Here is a 23,467-nt window from a genome sequence, read left to right as displayed (position 1 = left end):
GATTCTAAGGGTAGTTTATTTCTTGTCTTGGCTAAGAAAATATTGTTGTCTTATTTGGAAAATGTTATCATAGTCAAGTAAAATTTCTTGTTCTAAAAATGAGACATTGGGGCTGAAGAGATAATCCAGCAGGTAGGGCTCCTTCATTGCACACGATCAACTCAAGTTCAACTCTGGACATATATATGGTCCTCCAAACCTCGCTGGAGTGATCCCTGAGTACAGAAACCAGAAATAAGCCTGGAGCACTTCTGAGTATGACCCCGCACCACTTTCCCAAAATGCAGCACAGACTGTTCAATCCCTCAGGTCCTTCCTAAGTAGAACACATCATAATTTTATGATCTACTCATGATTTAAGTTCCCAATGATTATGCATTGGAGGTTAATAAGATCTCCTGACAGTGTTCAATAATACCAAACACATTCTACAATACCCTCTCCAGCTACAGATATGAAAATCAGGAAGAGATTAGTGCCTCAAAATAAAACCCTTATCATAATTGATGCATTATATTTTATTTTTTATTACTGTATTTTATGTTTTAATTTTGATTTGAAAACATTGACTGTATCTGCTAACACACCATTTCCAAATGATAGTTTGATAAACATTACAATCACTCCGGAATCCATAAGGTACCTTGAAGACAAGGTCGGTAAAACTCTCATCGATATTGAAGCTAAATGTATCTTCAAAGGTGACACGCAACTGACCAACCAAATGGAAACTGAGATAAACAAATGGGACTCTATTAAACTAAGAAGCTTCTGTACCGCAAAAGATACAGTGACCAGAATACAAAGACAATCCACAGAATGAGAAAGTATATTCACCCAATACACATCTGATAAGGTGTTGATATCAAGGGTCTATAAGGAACTGGTTGGACTCTACAAGAAGAAAACATCCAACCCCATCAGAAAATGGGGCAAAGAAATGAACAGAAATTTTTCCAAGGAACAGATATGAATGACTAAAAGGCACATGAAAAAATGCTCTTCATCACTAATTATCAGGGAGATGCAGATCAAAAAAACTTTGAGAAATCACCTCACATCACAGAGAATGGTACACATCCAAAAGAACAAAAGCAAATGCTGTTGGAGGGAATGTGGGGAGAAAGGGACCCTTCTACACTGTTGGTGGGAATACCAACTTGATCACCCCTTCTGGTTAAACAATATGGACACTCCTCAAAAAATTAGAACTTGAGCTCCCATCTGACCCAGCAATATCACTGCTGGGAATATATCCTGGAGAAGCAAAAAAGTATAGTCAAAATGACATCTGCGATTTTAAGCACAGAGCCATGTGGGGACGCTCCTTTCCGGCCCCGCGCGAGATCGACCCCGGAGGCAACTGAACTACTTTGGACACAAGCGGCGCCCCCAAGATGCCTCCAAACTGTGTGCTCGGAGCTACTGGCCCAGGCGCTGCCAGCAGGGTATGCTCTTTTCTCTCTCAACTCTTTGTTTTTGAACGCAGCGAGGCAATAGCCGGTTTTTAGACTATGCAGGAAGCCCGGGAAAGCCGATGGAGCGGGACTTCCGGATCCGCCCTGTGCCGGCCGACATTTAAGCACAGAGCCTTGTGGGGACGCTCCTTTCCGGCCCCGCGCAAGATCGACCCCGGAGGCAACTGAACCACTTTGGACACGAGCGGCGCCCCCAAAATGCCTCCAAACTGTGTGCTCGGAGCTACTGGCCTAGGCGCTGCCAGCGAGTGATGCAACTACCAAAAGAATTTTCCCTGGACTTCATATAGAAATCCAAAACCGATAGCAGCCGCACAACCTAATATCTCTTGATTGTCAGCAACGTGTAAATGTTCCTTTTTGGCAGGGCTTACCGTTGGGGGGAAACTCCAAACAATAGTACTGAGTGTTTTGTTGAAGGGCAAAAGATTGTAGCGATAGAATTTTAGGCAGAATTTTCCCTGGACTTTATATAGAAACCCAAGACCGAGCGGCCGCGGCAGCCTAATGTCATCTAATCATCGGCAATATGAAATGGTTCCTTTGTAATGGGTTGGACTTTGGGGGGACCATAATAGGGTTAAAGTTTGTAGCGACGTGTAATTTCTGGCTGTACTTTCCCTGGACTTTATACAGAAATTCAAAGCCGCGAGGCCGCTGTCATGGCCGCGCAACCTATTGTCATTTAATCATCAACAATATGAAATGGTTCCTTTTTAATGGGTCGGACTTTGGTGGGAAATCCTAACAAGAATAGTAAGTCTTTTGCTGAAATATTGAAGGCTACCAAAGTGGTAGCCATCTCTGTAGACTGAACTAAGCCATATCCCCACGCCGGCTGAGAAGAAATATCCTTCTTTCTCGGGAAGAAACGCGGCGTGGCGTTAACCATAGTATGATGTCCATTAAGCTGACATGGACCTGGTGGCGTGGGAATGGGATACAAGGGAATAAATTATTGTGTACTTGGAACAGCGGGACGCTGGTGGAATCTTGAGCCGGGGCCAATACCAGCGTATTACTTTTGGTTCCAGAAACTGCTTGCAGACATTCTACCAGACTATCAACTAAGCCAAAGCCCCACGCCGGCTGATGACAGGAAATAACCATCTTTTTTGGTTTGTTTCCCTTTGTCAGGCAGCGTGGTGATTAATAAACAGGCGTGAACTCGGTGGCGCGGGCCGAGTGGGGGAAAAAATAGAAAAGTTATGTAACAAACAGCGGGACTTAACATCTCTACATTCTCAGCAATGGAGAGCCATCAAATGCTTCCTTGACAGTGGGACTGTCTTTTCTTTTTTGGGGAGAAACCCTAGCAACAATAGTGAGTTATGTGTTGAAACATGGACTGTAACCAAGATAAAGCGTAAACGAAGTGAAACTTATCACTTACAAGGGCGGGGACGGGGGGGGGTGGGAGGGGGCGGGAGGTAAAATGGGGTGGTTGGTGATGGAATATGGGCACAGCTGAAGGGAAGGGTGTTTGAGTATTGTATAACTGACATAATCCTGAGAACTATGTAACCCTGCACATGGTGATTCAATAAAATTTAAATTTTAAAAAAAAAAAGGTGTTAAAGAAATAATTTTATTATGAAGTCTAAGAAACTAAATTTTCAGGGAACCTCATTCAAATGATCCTTTTCGAAAGTTTTGTTGAACTTAAATGTGTAAGATATTTTAGCAGAAATTAATTGTGTTAAGGTCTTAACCCATTTTCTACCCCTCTATCATACTTTGTTCTCTATGACAGACACATATAGACATATAGACATATTCAGGCCATTGCTTAGAGGAAATCAGACTTTGGCTTTATGACTTATTGTTTATTGTTATTTCTGTTAACCATAATGCTAGGAAGGTTTTACAGATCATTAAGCACTTGAGTTTGGTATAAACAGGAATTGGCTCAACCCTGGTACCATTGTGACATAATGATTTATTGCTTTTCATATGCCCAATTTTCCATTGAGAAATCTTCCATTCCTTAATTTAAAAGAGCAACCACTTAAAAATATTTCTCAGTAAGAGGACAAGTGCCTGCCATAGAGGCAGGGAGAGAGGTGGGACGGGGGGAGGAAGGGATACTGGGGACATTGGTGGTGGAAAATGTATACTGGTGGAGGGATGGGTGTTTGATCATTGTATGACTCTAACTCAAACAAGAAAGTTCTGTAACTGTAGCTCACGGTGATTTAGTATATAAATAAATAAATAAATAAATAAAATGACATCTGCACTTGTATGTTCATCGCAGCACTGTCTAAATATCCAGAATTTGGAAAAAACCCAAGTTCCTGAGAACAGATGACTGATTAAAGAAACTTTGGTACCTCTATACAATGGAGTACTATGCAGCTGTAGAAAAGATGCAGTCATGAACTTTGCATATAAGTGTATCAGCATGGAAAGTATCATGCTAAGTGAAATGAGTCAGAAAGGGAGAGATAGACATAGAAAGATTGAGCTCAATTGTGGAATATAAAATAACAGAGTAGGAGACTAACACCCAAGAATAGTAGAAATAGAAATAAGTACCAGGAGGTTTGCTCCATGGCTTGGAAGCCGGCCTCAATGCTGGAGGAAAAGGCATCTCAGATAGAGAAGGTAACTCCAAGTAAAATGCTCGGTAAGGGTGATGCATTCTGAAAGTAGACCTTACGTTGAAAAGATCGCCATTCAAAACCCCTCTTCAAACCACAACACCGAAAAGGAGAGAGAGAACAAAATGGAATGCCCTGCCACAGAGGCGGGTGGGGTGGGGGTGTGGGAATGGGGGATGGAGGGATACTGAGTTCATCAGTGGTGGAGAATGGGCACTGGTAGAGGGATGGGCTCCCGAACAATGTATGATGAAAACACGAGCACAAAAATATATAAATCTATAACTGTACCCTCACGGTGATTCACTAATAAAAAAATAATAAACTAAAAATAATAGCGATCAATAATTTAAAGTATAAAAAATAAAAATTGGATAGAGAAATGAACAACATATCAGCAAGAAAATTGTTTTCCACAAAAGAGAACCATGACTAACCTGTATCCAGGAGCTACTTAAAATTTTCAGGTTTTCATTAAAATATTCCATCAAAGTTAGAAATTTCTTATCACTGTACTCATAACGATTCTGGAAAATAATGGAGCAGATAACATTGCAGGGAGCACAGCCCAAAAGAAAAGTTGGATCACAGGGAGATGCTAAAAGAAAGTAAGTTAAGTGTTAGAACACAATTATCATGTAAGAATTAATTCAAATTACTGAGAAATGTTGACCTCTAAGGCTTTTAAATGTGAGGATTACCTGGACATAACATCTATAAACTCAACATACCTAAAATACATTTCATTGTTTTCCCACCAGAATTGTCTAGTGAATTTCAATTAATTTACTATTTTCTCAAGTATCTCCTAGTTACATCATTCTCTAAAAAGAACCATAAGGTAATTTGTAAGAAAGAAAACAAGAAGTAGTGGGTAGAGCATTTTTGCTTTGCAAGTGGGTGACCCCGGGTTCTATCCTAGCACCATGTACGACCCCCTGAGCTCCACCAGAACTGATCCTGAGTGAAATGCCAGGAAATAAGTTCAGGGAAGATCCAGGAACAAGCTAGCTCTGAGCTTATTCCTGGTCAGGTGTGGCCCTGCTGGGTAACAAACAAATGTTATCATTCAAATATATATTTACATATATAAAATTCACCTCAATGAGAAATATTTTGGTCTTTTATTTTAAGGGAGTTTATTAGGATTACACTGGACAATGCTCAGAGCTTACTCCTGGCTCTGGGCTCAGGGATCACTCCTGGTAGGTCCGGGGAACCATATGAGGTGTGTGGCTTGAGCTCAGGTTGATGATATGCAAGGAAAGTGCCTCACCCACTCTACTCTGTCTTCAGCCCCCTTTGTGAGGATACATATTTTTGATGTTGGAAACTGGATGTACTCACTTAAAATCAGAGGCTGAGTTGAATTGAATTCTATTTTGCAAAATACAATTAAAAGCAAATGAGTGTATATTTGTAGAGTATAGAATAACAACAGATGAGGCTGACACACAAGGACAGTAGATACAAAGGCCAGGACGATTGCCCCATAGCTGGAAGCCTGCTTCATGAGCAGATGGGAGAAGGCAAATGGAATAGAGAAGTGATCACTAAGAAAATGATGGCTGATAGATGCAGAAAAAGCATTGGACAAGATCCAACACCCATTCATGATAAAAACTCTCACCAAAATGGGTTTTGGAGGAACTTTTCTCAAGATAGTCAAAGCCATCTACCATGAACCTATGGCAAGCATTATCATCAATGGAGAAAATCTAAGGGCATTTCCTCTAAGATCGGGGACAAGACAAGGATGTCCACTCTCACCACTTCTCTATAATATAGTACTGGAAGTATTAGCAATAGCCATCAGGCAAGAAAAAGATATCAAGGGGATTCAGATTTGAAAGGAAGAAATCAAGCTCTCACTATTCGCAGACGATATGATACTATACATAGAGAAACCTAAAAGCTCTAGTAAGAAACTCTTAGAAACAATTGACCTATACAGTAAAGTTGCAGGCTATAAAATCAATACCCAAAAATCCATGGCCTTCCTATATGCAAACAATGAGACAGAGGAAAGGGACATGAAAAAAGCAATCCCGTTCACAATCATGCCCCAGAAAATGAAATACCTTGGAATCAGCTTAACTAAAGAAGTAAAGGACCTCTACAAAGAAAACTATAAAACGCTACTCCATGAAATAAAAGAGGACATGAGGAAATGGAAAAATATCCCCTGCTCATGGATAGGGAGAATAAACATTGTCAAAATGGCAATACTCCCCAAAGCATTATACAGATTTAACGCGATCCCTATAGGGATACCCATGGCATTCTTCAAAGAAATGGAGCAAGCAATCCTGAAATTCATATGGAACAACAAAAGTCCACGGATAGCTAAAACAATTCTTGGGAAAATGATGATGGGAGGCATCACCCTCCCCAACCTTAAACTCTTCTACAAAGCGGTAACAATTAAAACAGCATGGTACTGGAACAAAAGCAGAACTGTAGACCAATGGAACAGGGGGGAATATGCCCACACACAACCTCAAATGTATGATCATCTAATCTTTGATAAAGGTGCAAGAGATGTGAAGTGGAGCAAGGAAAGTCTCTTTAACAAATGGTGCTGGCACAACTGGACAACCACATGCAAAAAAATTGGCTTAGAACTCGATCTGACACCATGCACAAAAGTCAGATCAAAATGGATTAAAGACCTCAACATCAGACCACAAACCACAAGGTACATTGAAGACAAGGTAGGCAAAACCTCCAAGATATTGAAGATAAAGGTATCTTCAAAGATGACACGGAACTAAGCAATCTAGTAAAAACAGAGATCAACAAATGGGACTACATTAAACTAAAAAGCTTCTGCACCGCAAAAGATACAGTGACCAGAATACAAAGACTATCTACAGAATGGGAAAGGATATTTACACAATACCCATCAGATAAGGGGTTGATATCAAGGTATATAAAGCACTGGTTGAACTCTACAAGAAGAAAACATCCAACCCCATCAAAAAATGGGGCGAAGAAATGAACAGAAACTTTACCAAGGAAGATATACGAATGGCCAAAAGGCACATGAAAAAGTGCTCTACATCACTAATCATCAGAGAGATGCAGATCAAAACAACCATGAGATACCACCTCACACCACAGAGGTTAGCACACCTCCAAAAGAACAAAAGCAACCGCTGTTGGAGAGGATGTGGGGAGAAAGGGACCCTTCTACACTGCTGGTGGGAATGCCGGCTAGTTCAGCCCTTTTGGAAAACAATATGGACGATTCTCAAAAAACTAGAGGTTGAGCTCCCATTTGACCCAGCAATACCACTGCTGGGAATATATCCCAGAAAAGCCAAAAAGTATAGTCGAAATGACATCTGCACTTATATGTTCATCGCAGCACTGTTTACAATAGCCAGAATCTGGAAAAAACCCGAGTGCCCTAGAACAGATGACTGGTTGAAGAAACTCTGGTACATCTATACAATGGAATACTATGCAGCTGTTAGAAAGAATGAGGTCATGACGTTTGCATATAAGTGGATCAGCATGGAAAGTATTATGCTAAGTGAAATGAGTCAGAAAGAGAGAGACAGACATAGGAAGATTACACTCATCTGTGGACTATAGAATAACAGACTATAAGACTAACACCCAAGAATAGTAGAAATAAGTACCAGGAGGTTGTGTCCATGGCTTGGAGGCTGGTCTCTCATTCTGGGCAACTCAGAGAAGGGAACACCAAGTAAAATGTGATTGGAGGTCATGTGGGGGAAAGATGATGCGGGCCCAATATAGACTAGAGACTGAACACATTGGCCACTCAACACCTTTATTGCAAACCACAACACCTAATCAGAAAGAGAGAACAAAAGGGAATGCCCTGCCATAGTGGCAGTGTGGGGTGGGGGGAGACAGGACTGGGGAGGGGGGGGAGGGATGTTGCGTTTACTTTTGGTAGAGAATGGGCACTGGTGAAGTGATGGGTTATCAAACTTTGTAAGGGAGAAACATGAGCACAAAAATGTATAAATCTGTAACTGTACCCTCACGTTGACTCACTAATTAAAAATAAACTATTAAATTAAAAAAAAGAAAATGATGGCTGGAGAAATCAGTTGGGACAGGAGATGTGTACTGAACGAAGATAATGGACCAAACATGATGACCTCTCAGTGTCTGTGTTGCAAGCCATAATGCCCCAAAATAGAGGAGAATATAGGGAATATTGTCTGCCATGGAGGCATGGGGAGGGTGGAAAGGGGACGTAAACCGGGGATAATGGTCGTGGGGAATGTGCACTGGTGAGAGATGGGTGTTTGATCATTGTGTGATTGTAACCCAAACATGAAAGATTCTAATTATCTCATGATGATTGAATAAAATTTTTTTTTAAATGAGTGTGTTTCCCTAGTAGGAGTGAAGAAGATTGAGCAGATTGAAGTTACATCCTGATATTGAAAACAAATATTCTATAAATGAGATAATAGAATATCTTTATTTTTTTAATGTCTGATGACAGTTTTAAAGCCTTTCTTCTACTCACATATGGACATCTGACATAAAAAATCTCAAGTGATTCTTCGATAAAAGCCTGAAGTTTAAACCACAGACCCCTCTCCGGCACATTGCAATCCTCCTCTCAGTTCAACCCATAAAAGACCACAAAATTACATCCTGTCCAGCCTCTCTCTCTCTCTCATGTTTCTTTTTTCTTTCTTTGACCCCTGGAGATGCACAGGGGTCACTCCTGGCTCTGCACTCAGGAATTACCCCTGGCAGTGCTCAGGGGACCATATGGGATCCTGGGAATCGAACCCGGTTCAGCCACGTGTAAGGCAAACACCTTGCCCACTGTTCTACACTGTTCTATCGCTCCAGCCCCTTTCATGTTTCTGAATATGCAATACAGTCACACAGGAGTATTTCAAATCCTATTGACATGTATATGGAACCATCAATATGGCCATCCAAACCACATTCATAATGGAAGATCCACCCTGCCTCTAGGAACTGACTATTAACACAAATCTAATACGAAGGAAAAGCCTTAGCAGAAAACAAGCAGGAAAGAATATCTGGTCAAGATGTGAAAGAAATATCCAACAGTGAGAGTGATGAAATGGATTCCTGAAGAATGTGCGATTTGATAACTAGAGAATCTGGGTTACCACAGCCAGGAGCTTAGTGGACATAATCACCATGAGAAAAGATAACTAAGTTAAAATAAAGTAGGGTAGCTTTGCTTAAAAATAAATGAAGTACATATAATTATTTCCTGGAATATACTAGAATATACATATACACATATATCAGAATCCAAGTCAAAATCTAATTCTTAAAGAATTTTAATTACGCACTAATGTTGATTGCATTTTTTTACAATCACAAAAACACTACATCTGAAAAAAATAAGATTTGTTATATAAATTATGTTGCCCACAAATGGTGGAATACTGTTGTATTTCTGTTTATAATATTCTTAAGAAACCAAATATGTGAAAAATATGTATTTAACATATTTTAGGCATAAGGTTATGAAACAGTACACACCAAAATTACTAATTCTCTTTTTATTCTGCATTATAGCATTGTCATCCTGTTGTTCATCGATTTGCTTGAGCGGGCAACAGTAATGTCTCCATTGTGAGATGTGAGTGTTGCTAGGGATCAAACTCAGAGCCTCAAACCTGGAAGGTTAGTATGAGTTCTACCATTAAGCTCCTTGACTGACCTGACTCCTCAGACTTCTATGCCCACTTCTACCAAGTATCCCTCCCATAAAGATGTTAATAGTGCTGCAAAGAGATTACATGGATTAATAACACACATACATGGCATGTGATTGACTTTAGGAGAACCCCCAGTAACTACATGGGTTCCCTGAATATAAGGGCGTAAAGGCCTGGAAGCCCTCAAGCACTGCTAGATTTGTCCCTAGAGGCTTCTACAGCATTGCTGAGGTAGCCTGGGTGACCCCAGTACTTCAGGGCCCAAGTCATACTATTTCCTCCAGCACTCCTATAAAGCCACCAGCTTGTGGGCCAAGAATTGCTGGAGGTGGGGGCAGCAGGGCCTTCAGCACACCCTTGATAGACCCTCCCAGCAAGCACAATCAATTAAATGTGTGTTGATGCTCTTCTACCATTTCAGGGAATTTATTTTAAGGAGAAATTTAAATTATACAAATATTTGTTGTAATTGTATTTTTCTTTTAATACATAAAAAAGGAATTAGTCCCCAGATAAACCCGGAGCCGCTGAGCTCGAATCGGACCCTCTGCGCCTAAAGACTTTGATTCCAAAGATGTAACACATTCGGGCATCCAGCGCAGCAGCCGAGAGCGATGCACTGGGACACCAAACTGGGCTACAACTCGGTGCTGCTGGGGCGTAACCGGCACGCCCTCGGCCTAGATAAACCCGGAGCCGCTGAGCGCGAATCGGACTCTCTGCGCCTAAAGACTTTGAATTCAGAGACTTCTTACAGCAATGCACTGGGACTGTGAGCTGGGCTATGTAATTTCTGGCAGAATTTTCCCTGGACTTTATACAGAAATCCAAAACCGCGCGGACGCTGCTGCGTCCGCGCGACTTAACATTTATAATTGTCAGCAATGTGAACCGGTTCCATTTGAACAGGACTGACTTGGGGGGGGGGGAAACTCCAAATAAGAACAGTAAGTTTTTGTTGAAAATATTGAAGGTTTTTAATGTAGCAGCCACCTCTGGACTGTGAACTAAGCAAAAGCCCCACGCTGGCCGACGGCGTGGCGTACACCATACTATGAGGCGCAGGAAGGGGGATGAGGGGGAGAAAGAAAAAAAAAAGGGAAAAGGAAAAAGAAAGAAAAAAGAGAGAGAGTTATGTCAACTATAGTGAGTTTTGTGTTGAATTATGGAATGTAATCAAGGTAAAGAAAAAATGAAGTGAAATTCATTAGTTGTACAGTAGGGGGTAGGGGGTGGGGGCGGGGGGTATGCTGGGGTTTCTGGTGGTGGACTGTGGGCACTGGTGAGGGGATGGGTGTTTGAATATTGTGTGACTGACATATAAACCTGGGAACTTTGTAACTTTCCACATGGTGATTTAATAAAAATTAAAAAAAAAAAGGAATTAGTCTATTTGGATAATGAAATAATACAGGTTTTAAAACACAATGCCAATCCACCATATAAACTGTTAATGTTATTGATACTGTCCTTGAAAAATACTTTATTAAGGCTTAAAATAAAAACCAAAACACTTCATAACTTATCTCAACTTTTTCCCCTGCCAAGTCTCTAACCATTAGACTCTTCTACCCTCTCCTGGTTCTGTAAGGGCTCAATACAAACCGAGCCTTTTGGTACTACAGCCTCTCTCTCCCTATACACCAAAACCCTCTAAGTGAGCTATCAATGCAGACTATACATGGAAAAGGAATTTATTGCAAACCCAACCTCTGAAATACCAGTGATTATTGTCTCAGGGGGCTCCCAAGTGGTTCTCAGGAGTTTCTAAGGCTACTCCCTACAACACTCAGACAACCAGGCATGAAGGTTCCTTGCTGGGGCTTGAAGATGTAGTGCCAGGGACACCTGAGCCATACTGGTGGTGCCCTACAGCCCCGAGGATCACACCCAACAGTGCTCAGGGCCACCTCTAGGTAGCTAAGAGGACCTGGGTCTAGCAATACACAGAAGAGAATACAAAGTTTAGTAATCACTTAATAGTTTTGGCCACAGTAGTTTTAAAGATGAATTGATTTCTAGGATTTTTTTTGGTGCAGTGTTTTGTAGATCAAAGTTTTCTCTATCTCTCTCTCTCTTTTCTCTATTATAAACACAGTTCTGTACACATGTAAGATGCACAATACAATGACTTGGTAGATATACTAGATGTGATTTTTTCTCAAAAAATTGCAAAAGGTCAATTCATCTTTAAAACTACTGTGGGCACATGAAAAAGTGCCCTATATCACTAATCATCAGGGAGATGCAGATCAAAACAACCATGAGATACCACCTCACACCACAGAGATTGGCACACATCCAAAAGAACAAAAAGCAATCACTGTTGGAGAGGATATGGGAGAAAGGGATCCTTCTACACTGCTGGTGGTAATGCCGACTGGTTCAGCCCTTCTGGAAAACAATAGACACGATTCTCAAAAAATTAGAAATTGAGCTCCCATTTGACCCAGTATTACCGCTTCTGGGAATATGTCCCAGAGAAGCAAAAAAAGTATAGTCGAAATGACATCTGCACTTATATGTTCATCACAGCACTATTTAAAATATCCAGAATCTGGGAAAAAACCGAGTGCCCTAGAACAGATGGCTGGTTAAAGAAACTTTAGTACATCTATACAATGGAATACTATGCAGCTGTTAGAAAAACTAATGTCATGAACTTTGCATATAAGTGGATCAGCATGGAAAGTAGCATGTTAAGTGAAATGAGTCAGAAAGAAAGAGACAGACATAGAAAGATTGCACTCGTTTGTGGAATATAGAATAACAGAGTAGGAGACTAACACCCAAGAATAGTAGAAATAAGTACCAGGAGGTTGACTCTATGGCTTGGAAGCTGGCCTCACATTCTGGGGAAAAGACAGCTGAGATATAAAAGGGAATACCAAGTTAAATGTGGTTGGAGGCCCCGGTGGGGTTGGGGGGCGAAGGTGATGTGTGCTGAATGTAGATTAGAGACTGAACACAATGGCCACTCAATACCCCTATTGCAAACCACAACACCTAATTAGAGAGAGAGAACAAAAGGGAAGACCCTGCCACAGTGGCAGGGTCCGGTGGGGGGAGATGGGATTGGGTGGGTGGGAAGGATGCTATGTTTATTGGTGGTGCAGAATGGGCAGTGGTGAAAGGATGGGTTCTTGTACATTGTATGAGGGAAACATTAAGCACGAAAATGTATAAATCTGTAACTGTACCCTCATGGTGATTCACTAACTAAAAAAATATATAATTTTTTCAAACGTCAAATTAAAAGAAATACTACTGTGGCCAAAAATATTATGTGATTACTAAACTCCGTATTCTCTTCTGTGTTTAGCTAGACTCATTCCCCAGGTCCTCTTAGCTACCTAGAGCTGGCCCAAACTCATAATTTATAAACTATGAAAGAAATCTTGAGTGCCAATGCCACACCAGGCACTTTTGTTATTTTCCCTTTTCACTACCATGCAAAGAGAAAGATTCTGGGTGATATTGTAATACCTCATTTGCTTGAAAGAATAGGTATGCTAACCACTTTGCTTCTTATTACCTTATTCACCCTTTATCATATGAACCAAAAGTTCTGTTGCATTTGAGCTATCAGATCACTCTGAAGTCTGTATTTAATAGTACCTTATTTATCCAAATAATTACTATAATGGCATCATGAAGTACACACCATTGGTTTTTTTCAAGGCTTCCACCAGACACAAAGCCTCCTCTTGAATTCTGTCTTCAATTGTCCTCTTCCCCATCCCCATGTTCCTCAAAACCATGAGGGCAAAACGTCGGGTTTGCTTCCACACTTCTCCATTGCTTAAAACAATTCCTATTAAGACAAAAAAACAGAGAAAGAAGAAGAGAAGAAAATCTCCTTAGCCACAAATGCTGGCTGATAGTCTGCATCTTAAGCAGTGAGAAAGATACTTAGCAGGAATATAAAAAGTGGTGGCAGCCTAAGGAATTTCCCTGAAGCTCAGTCTCACCTGCTTCCTTTCCTAACCCCGATACTATCTTAACAAGATTCCTGGTTTTATAGCTCCTTCATCCTTCAGCCCTCAAGCCTCAGACCAATCCTTTGAATAAAGTATTTTGTCCTGTTTTTACTGGTGAGGGTGATGAATTTTATGGAAGCAAGATTCTAGCTCTTTGATCAGACACCTAATAAATCATGAGTGACATTTTCAACACTGAATTTTGGACATTGTAAATAAATTCTAGGAGATATAACAAAGGAGTGACTGCTCAAGAAGAGAGGCAGTGCTTGTGAACTGAAAGAAAGCAGATGAAAATCCATTCCTCCAGTAAGGGACTTGCCACAATCATCTCATTGCAATGTTTTTCTTCTGCTTGCTAAATAATTTCTCTGAAATGTGGTACTAGCACCAAGTGAACTGAAGATCAGAAATATAAGTGAAAATCAGATCAAAATGGATTAAAGACCTCAAAATCAAACCAGAATCCATAAGGTATATTGAAGTCAAGGTCGGCAAAACCCCCCATGACATTGAAGTTAAAGGTATCTTTAAAGATGACACTCCATTAGCCAAGCAAGTGGAAACAGAGATAAGCAAATGGATCTACCTTAAACTGAGAAAATTCTGCATCTCAAAAAAATACAATGACCAAAATACAAAGACAGTCTAGAGAATGGGAAAGGAATGTTCACCCAATTCCCATCTTTTAAGGGGTTGATATCAAGGATTTACAAGGCACTGGTTGAACTCTACAAGAAGAACCACCAGCCCATCAGAAAATAGGGCGATGAAATGAACAGAAACTTTCTCAAAGAAGAAATCTGAATGGCCAAAAGGCACATGAAAAAATGCTTTTCATCACTAGTCATCTGTGAGATGCAGATTAAAACAATGTGATATCATCTCACACCACAGAGACTGGCACACATCCAAAGAACAAAAGCAACCTGTGTTGTTAAGGATGTGGGGAGAAAGGGACTCTACTTCACAGCTGGTGGGAATACCGACTGGTTCAGCCCTTTTGGAAAACAGTATGGATAATTCTCAAAAAATTAGAAATTGTGCTCCCATTTGACCCAGGTATTCCACTGCTGGGAATATATCCCAAGGATGCAAAAAAGTATAGTATAAATGACAACTGCACTCATTTGTTAATTGCTATACTGGTTACAATAGACAAAATCTGGAAAAAACTCGAGTGCTCAAGGACAAATGGCTGGTTAAGGAAACTTTGGTACATTTACGCAATGAAATATTATGCAACTATTTGAAAAGATGAAGTCATGAACTTAGCGTAGAAGTGGATCAACATAGAAAGTATCATGTTAAGAGAAATAAGCCATTAAAAGAGGGACAGACATAGAGAGATTGAGCTCTTTTGTGGAATATAAAATAACAGAATGGGAGACTAACCCCCAAAAACAGTAGAGATAAGTACCAGGAGGTTTGCTCCATGGCTTGGAAGCTGGCCTCACATGCTGTGGGGGAAAGGCAGCTCAGAGAGAGAAGGGAACACCAAGTAAAGGGTGTTTAGAGGGCCCGCTTGGGATGGCAGATGTGTGCTGAAAGTAAACTATAGACCAATCATGATAGCCATTCAGTACTTGCATTGCAGACCACAGCACCCTAAAGGAGAGAGAAGAGTAAAAGGGAATCCACCTGCCCCAGAGGTGGGGCGGGTAGAAGGCGAAATGGGGGGGATGAGAAGGATACTGGGAACATTGGTGGTGGAGAATGAACGGGCACTGGTGGAGGAATGGGCACTCGATCATTGTATGACTGAAACATATACATGAAAATTTGTAAGTCTGTAACTGTACTCACGGTGATTCACTAATAAACAATTTTTAAAAATAAAATAGTTCTCGTACATTTTCATAAGAATAGTTTGAAAGCAAGATTGCAATATTACAAATCTATGCTAGCTCTATACATCATATACATGTTTCATAAAATTGCCTCCTGGCATCCATGACCCAAATCTAAAAGCATAATTTCAGTAAATAAGATAACAATTATTTTTCTTCTTTCTCTTTTCTCTTTTTTGCATTATCTTAACCAATTATTGTTTAAAAGATTATAGTTTAGACACAAATTTGCATAACATTACTGGGGTCAGAGCAAGAGTACAGTGAGTAGTAGTCTCTTGCCTTTCAAGCAGCTGTCCACCATTCCATCCCTAGAGCCCCATATGGTATCCTGAGCACTACCAGAATTGATCCCTAAGCAAGAGCTAGGAGTAAGCCCTGAGCACTGCCATGTATGGCCCCAAAACAAATAAAAATTAATTTGCAGAACATTAGAAGTTAGCTTGAGCGTATTTAATATTTCATTAAATTGTGTTATCCTCACAATTTTAAGTATGGATTATAATTGTATAGAAAATATTAGAATTATGATGTTATTATAAAATTTTATAAATATAATTTCCAATTCCTTACTCTATTTGAATCTTTACAATTACAAACCCATATACATGCCCCAAAGAGAAGCCTACCTAAGCCTCTGGACATGTACTCCATCGCTGGGAAACTTCCTCTGCCAGAAAACACCTCGCCATGATCAATCAAGACTTCCTTCACTGCATCATATCCATGCAGCACCACCGTGGGCTTCATGCCAAAATACACAGTGAACACGGGGCCATAGACTTCTGCAAGCTGGAATATAAACAGAAAATAGAATAGTTTGCTCTTTAAAACTAAAAATGCAGAGAGGAAATTAATTTTTATCACTCATTTATAACACTCTAAAATTTAGAAGTTCAGAGACTGAGATTACAGGGGTTAGACACATCTGTAACACCAATGAACCACTAAATTTCTAGTATCTTTCAGCATCAGAATGAACCTCTGTCCATCCCTCCCCATGTCCTCTCCCTTTGTCTGCCATAACTACCTGAGATTCCATGAAGTCTATGGAATGTAGGGTTTTGTAGTTTAGTTGTTCTAGTTTCTATATTCTACATATCAGTTCAATTATTTATTAATAGTTTTTCTGTTTCTTACTTACTTCATTTAGTATACTCAGCATTTCGAGTTTATATGTACCACCACTTCTTTATACAGTCAACTGTATTTAGGATGACTCATATTTTGCAATTATGAAAAACTATGTAACTAATACAGAGAATCAATTATCTTTTCAAGCTAGTGTTTTCATATCCTTTAGATAAATGCCTAAGAGTGAAAAAGCTGAATCCATATGGTACTTTCATTTTCAGTGTTTTTAAAGAATCTCCATGACATTTTCCATAAGGGTTTATTAATTTCCCTTTTCGTCAAGAGCATACCAGTTTCTTTTTTCTGTGTATCTTTGGCAACACTAAGTTCAAGTTTGTTGACATAGGTCATTCTCACTGGTGTCAGGTGATATATATCATGATCGTTTTGAGTTGTATCCCCAATTATAAATAGCAGTGCAGAGCCCGGCAAGCTATCTGTGGCATATTTGATATGCCAAAAACATTAACAACAAGTGTCAAGGTGGAGACATTACTGGTCCCCGCTCAAGCAAATTGATGAGCAATAGGATGACAGTGACAGTGACAGAGCATCTCTCTTGTTTTTGACTAATTTCTGGGTCATTCTTTATTCATCTCTGTCTTCTCAGGAAAGGTGTTATTCAGTTCTCTTGTCCACTTTTTAATTGGGTTGATTTTTTGTTTCTTATTTGTGTGAGTTCTTAAGATAGTTTGATATCAACACATCATCAGGAAATAATGTACAAAAATATTCTCCCAATTACTTGGTTACCTATTTGGTTTTATCACATTTTACCCTTATGTAATTTATAGTTTGGGATATAATATTTGAATATTTAATACATATACAAAATTATTTTAAGGGCTGGAGCGATAGTACCACAGGTAGGGGGGTTGCCTTGCATTGGCCGACCGGGGTTTGATTCCCAGCATCCCACATGGTCCCACAAGCACTGTCAGGAATAATTTCTGAGTGCAAAGCTAGGAGGTAACCCCTGTGCATTGCCGGGTGTGACCCAAAAAGCAAAAAAAGAAATTGGGGGGTTGGTGCCACACCCAACAATGCTGAGGGTTGACTCCTGGTTCAGCTTTTAGAAATCACTTCTGGCAGTGTTCAGGGGTCCATATGTGATGCTAGGATTGAACCCAGGTTGGCCTTGTGTAAGGCATGCCTCACCTGCTCTACTGTACCTCCAGCTCCTAGTCTTCAATTCATTTTTAGTAAATTGTTTTATGTGATGGCAAATAGTAAATAATATTCTTTGGTTCTTTTTAACATGTGTTTTTCCAGTTTTCCCCCATGCTGTTAGGTTAAAGAGACTTTCCTTTCTCCATTGTATGGTCCTAAGTGTTTGTTACAGAAGGGTATTTACATAACTATGAATTTATTTCTGGGCATCTATTTTAATCCTCTGGTCTTATGCTATTTTTGTTATATTATCAAAGTGTTTTAGTTATGATTATAATTATTATTTCATTATACTGTGAGGTCTGGAATCATGATCATTCCATATTCCTTCTTTTCTTTCAGAATCGTTTTTGATTATGCTAGGATTTCTGTGGTTGCACACAAATTTTAGAACTGCTTGTATTATTTCCTTGAAATAAACTATTTTTATAGAAAATGCAGTAAACCTGTAAAATGTTTTAGATGACCATTTCAATAATATTCTTCTAATACATGGGCACAAGACATCTTTCTATTTCTCTGTGTCTCTTCTCTCTCAAATGTCTAATAATTTCCAGTGTATAAGACTTTCACTTCCATTTTTGGGTTTATTCCTGGGTACTTTATCTTTTCTGATAAAATTATAAATATGTTTGTTATCTTAACAGTCCTTTTCTTCACTCAGATACATACAGAAATGTAATAGGCTTAAGTATATTAATTTTATATTGGCTTTTTACTGAACTCATTAGTTATTTCTGGATTTGTGGTGAAATTGATGATGCAGGAATCAAAGCCAGGGCCCACACATACAAAGCAAGATTTCTGCCACTGTAACACAATCACGTCCATTCTATCCATATTATGATGTTATCTGCAAATAATCATAGCTTTACTTCTTTTCCAACTTGGATCTCTTTTGTAATATTTTTCCTGCTAAATTGCATAAGCTAAGACTGTCAAAATCATTGAGTTGCTGAAATGAAAGTGGACATCTTTGTCTTGTGTCAGATCATAGAAAAAAAGGTTTTGAGTCTTTCACCATTAAGTATTTGCTGTGCATTTACTCAATTCCACCATTATTAGCTGCATGTTTGTCATATATTAATTTGTTAATGTATGTTTCTTCTCTGATAACCCAACTTATTGTTTTGATTATCATAAACGTATGTTGAATCTTATAAATGATTTTCGGCATCTACTGAAATAATATGTTCTCTTTCATTTCTTTTTTGTTGATGTGGTGCATTTGTATTAGTTGACTTGTGTATGATGGACTGGAATGATAGCGCAGCAGGTAGGGTATTTGCCTTGCATGTGGCGGACCTGGGTTCAATTCCTCCGCCCCTCTCGGAGAGTCCGGTAAACTACCAAGAGTATCTCACCCACACGGCAGAGCCTGGCAAGCTACCTGTGGTGTATTTAATATGTCAAAAACAGTAACAAGTCTCACAACGGAAATGTTACTGTTGCCCGCTCGAGCAAATCGATGAGCAATGGGATAACAGTGACAGTGACCAGTGACTTGTGTATGATGAGCTTTCCTAGGGAATTAGCTGGGATGCTGACATAGTCTCTTCAAATCTAAAGTCCAAAATACTGACACGAGCTTTATTCTGAAATGAGAGGTTTCAGAAGGGTAAGATTTCAGATTTCTTTTGAGCATCTGAGAGATATTACTACATGAATACCTGAGATTAGAAAGTAATTTATAAACTGATACATATAATAGAACCTAAATGTGTTTGGCCTCATAATTTCCACAATTTCAAAGAAATGTGATTTTATGAAAACTTTATTAAAATGACTTCACAACTGAAAGCAGTTTTATTGCATCAAAAATTATGAGAATAAGGGATCTAGATCACAAGATAAGTTGGTAATTAATATTTTTGGACAATTTCAACACTCTTCCTATGGATGTCATTTCCTTCTGTATGACATTTAAAGCATGTCTGGATTTCCAATGAACCTTTTTATTTATTTATTTCTTGGATGCTCCTTCCGAGCAAGCTCAGGAAGCCCAGGGTCTAAATGGTGGTTGTCCACCAACCAGACCATACGCTGTGGCTTCCCCCTGTGAAGTGCTGGGGATACCAAGGCTGTCCCAGGGGGGCTGAGGACCTCCAGAGTCACTCCTGGCAGTGCTCAGGGGCCACCAAGACTGCACCCTGCGATGCTTGGGCAAGCAGGTGGTGCTGGGAACTGAACCGAATCAGGAGCACGCTAAGCATGTGCTCTGGTCTCTGTACTATCTCCAGACCTGGGATATTTCCCTTTAAAACCACATCTTTTGACCATAGTATTTGATACCATGTTTTACTTAGATATTGAGCTATCTAATTTAGTTTTCACATGCAATTCAGTTAAAGTAATCGTACTCACCTTGTTTAAGGATTTGTTGATGTTATTGGTATCTATCTGTAGAATATTTCCAATAATTGGAAAAGGCGTGGGGCCAGGCGGCAACTTTCCTTTGGTAGAATTTTGATTCCACAGAAAAATGGAAATCAAACATAAAAGACAAACTACCAGAACAATGAAGAGGTTCATCACTGTGATTTGCAAATTCAAAGCTTAAAAGCTACAGACTAATACACACTAAATGGAAAGTGATCATCAATCCTGCACTTAGTCTTTGAAGTTTATATAGTATTTCATCCAAAGTGAACTTTGGTACATTGCAGAAACAAAAAGCAAAAATGGTCATGTGGTTAATGATTTTTAATCATTATTATTGATAATCAGTGTTTTTTGAGTAAATTCAAATGATTACAAAACTCCACCAGGGGAGGGATAGAATAGACAAATGAGAAGCAAAGGGGGCCAGGTCAGGTACAAAATTAACGTACAAAAGATGATAAAGAATGATAGAGACAAATATCCAAATCACACGCTCAGCAACACTGAACTCAAGAGACCCAAGCTTATACAATTGAACTTACAAAGGTGTCTGTCAAGAGGTCAGGCTGGAGAGGGGTGGGGGGCTATGGGAGGAAACCTGGGAACTTCAGTGGAGGGAAATTGACACCGGTGGTGGGATTGGTGCTTCAACATTGTATATCTAAAACTTAACTATGTAAATATAGTGCATTAAAAGAGAGAAAAGAAAAGAACTCCACTCTTCAGAGAGGGTCAAATGATTTATTAAAATGTTAGGTCACATGTTTACAATAACATTAACATTTATCTTACCTCACCACCTTCAAAGTGTTAAAATCCTCCACCAATGTCATTATGTGACTTCCATTCCCCAACACCTTCCCTACTCCACCCCAATTTGTATTCTCAGTTTTGTAATACAGGGCCAAGGGTTATTACTTGATATTACCATTCCTTTGCTTCTTTCTCCATGTACCAAAGGTGAGTAAGATTACCCAATATTTGTCTCACTCCCTATGAGAAGAACATGATGTCCTCAAGCTACATCAAAGTTGCAAGAAACTTCATGATTTCATCTTTCCTATGGCTGCATTATATTCTATTGTGTTAATGCACCAATACTTTGTCGAGGGGAGAGTGCACTCGCAGGCTCTCCGGGCGGCTCTGTCTCACCACCCGCATTCGGTGCTCTGGAACCGCAGTGTGTGGACTGGATCGGGACGGCCGGTGGTCAAGGACAAGCGAAGGAAGAACGAGGACCAAGCTGGTTGCTGATTAGTTACCGTTTATTCAATCTTTCATCTTTCTCATCTCCCGCACTCCCAGCTCCGGCCTCTCTCTGGATCTACTGCTCAACTGCTGCTTCTCTCTGGTTTCTCTCTCTCCTCCTACTTGTCTCTCCCACCTTGCCCTCTAGGCTACAACCAGCCAGGTAGCCAAATCAACATAAGAAAGCCCTTCCTGAGAGCAGGGTACTCCAAAGCCCTTCCTCACTCTTAAGGTTTTTTTCTTTTCCTTAGTCCAGGAACTTTTTAACATCTCAATACTAGTTATTTTTGTATGGACATAGCAAGGGATACATTGAGGCTTGCAAGGCAGCTCTCCTGGCAACATCTTGCCACAGGCTCAGACCACAGCACTCAGGCCAGATTAATCATTCCTCACCCTAGCAGGGTCCAAATCTAGTATCACTGTTTGGATCATGAGAGCATTTGTCCATGATCAAGCTCTTAACTTATAGTTAAGCATTAGGCACTTTGGCCAGGCCCATCTCGATGCCAGGGTACCACACAACTCACCGCTTGCCCTGGGTCCTTCTTGTCCCACGTCGGGACCGTGCTTTGGGGGTGCTAGGAAGTAAGGGCAGCTGAGGCTTAGGTCAAGAGAACAGATACCCTGGAGAAAAATATCATGTAGAGTCAAATGACTCCCAGGTTACAAAAGCATAACACTTGTTAAGTCTTCCTGTGTCCATACAAAAAGGACTTGCTCTGAATAAACTATGCAAAGGACTCAAGGAGAAGAGAAAAACATTATTTACAAGTCAACAGAACACCAAGAAAGAAGCTACAAATAAACAAAGAGGAATAGGAGCACTGTAATGGGAGTAACCCAATAAACCTAAACTACTGAGGCTATGTTATCCTACATATCCCCCTTTTTCTTTTTACAAAAACACCAAAATTTGAAAATGAGGAACAATTCCAAATTACAACACAATTTCAAATAACAATACAGTCTTATTAGTTGTGCTAAGATTTCAGTCCGACCCTGGGTCCAGAGCAGTGCTTGTAGTAAAGAGTCCAATTGTCCTGCACTGTCCAGGGGTGGTAAGAGTCACCAATGATAAGAGTCATTTAGTCACAGTTTGAAGAAATGAAGTTTCTGGATCAAAACTGAAGAGTTGTCCTTGTAACAGCAGCAGTAGTGGTAGCAGCAATGAGTCTCTGGAAAGCAGCTATTAGGAGTCCAACAAATTTCAGGAAGCACTGGATCAGTCAGGGAGCACTGGAACAGGAGCATCACAACTTCTGGCAGGAGAACTTCAGCAGAGGAATGCAGCCATTCTCTGGTCTGGTTCCTCGGCAGTCATAGGTGCAACCTAGCTTATGATTGAGAAAAAACACTTTAAAGTTATTAGAGGCTTTCGCAGTTGGGATTTTGGTCTCCATGCCTGTGAATAGAAAGAGTCAGAGGGAAGCTCCAATACGAATGGATATCCTAGAGAGAAATGAAAAGGTGTTCCTGTTAAAAGCCATTTTTTTCTCATTCAGGAACCTGTGAATTCCAAGGAAAGGGTAAAAATAAAGTATTGTTAATTCAAAATATGGAGGCCTGGTGTTGTCCAATCCACAACCTGTAAAAGAGGGGTATAAGGAAAGGTCTTAATGTGACCTTATGATATGCAAAAAAAGGGGCTAGAGGCCTTTGCTGCAGGTCCTCTAACGCTGGCTCCTCTTCTTTCCTTGTGACTTCCAGCTGAAATCAGTTTGGCGATGAATCAGAGCTGGAATTTGAAGGGTTGTGAGACTCTGGAGGTCTGAGATCCAAATCAGGTGGTTGAATTCTGCTTCTGATAAGAAGTAAAGGGATCCAAAGTTTCTTAGTGGGGTTATTATCTGTTGAAAATAAAAGCATAGCCTTTTCCTCGAATGGGGAGTTTTCCTGCTACATTCAATTGAGAAAATA

General features: G+C 40.0%; 1 protein-coding gene across 2 annotated transcripts in view; it reads right to left on the bottom strand.

Moving 5' to 3' along the window:
• Positions 1-20,449, bottom strand: part of LOC129399330 (cytochrome P450 2C21-like) — a 30,608-nt gene extending 10,159 nt beyond the window's left edge. For both annotated transcript variants that reach the window (XM_055118970.1, XM_055118971.1), the window contains exons 1-4: positions 20,282-20,449; positions 16,243-16,405; positions 13,448-13,597; positions 4,519-4,679 (exon numbers count right to left, since the gene is read on the bottom strand). In XM_055118970.1, the coding sequence (XP_054974945.1) occupies positions 4,519-4,679; positions 13,448-13,597; positions 16,243-16,405; positions 20,282-20,449 (642 nt within the window). The remainder of the gene's footprint in view (positions 1-4,518; positions 4,680-13,447; positions 13,598-16,242; positions 16,406-20,281) is intronic.
• Between the last annotated feature and the right edge of the window lie 3,018 nt (positions 20,450-23,467).

The sequence above is a fragment of the Sorex araneus genome, chromosome 11 (assembly GCF_027595985.1).
Source record: "Sorex araneus isolate mSorAra2 chromosome 11, mSorAra2.pri, whole genome shotgun sequence".
Classification (NCBI taxonomy): Eukaryota; Metazoa; Chordata; class Mammalia; order Eulipotyphla; family Soricidae; genus Sorex; species Sorex araneus.
Note: the sequence above shows the minus strand (reverse complement) of the source record. Positions and strands in the feature narration are given on the sequence as shown.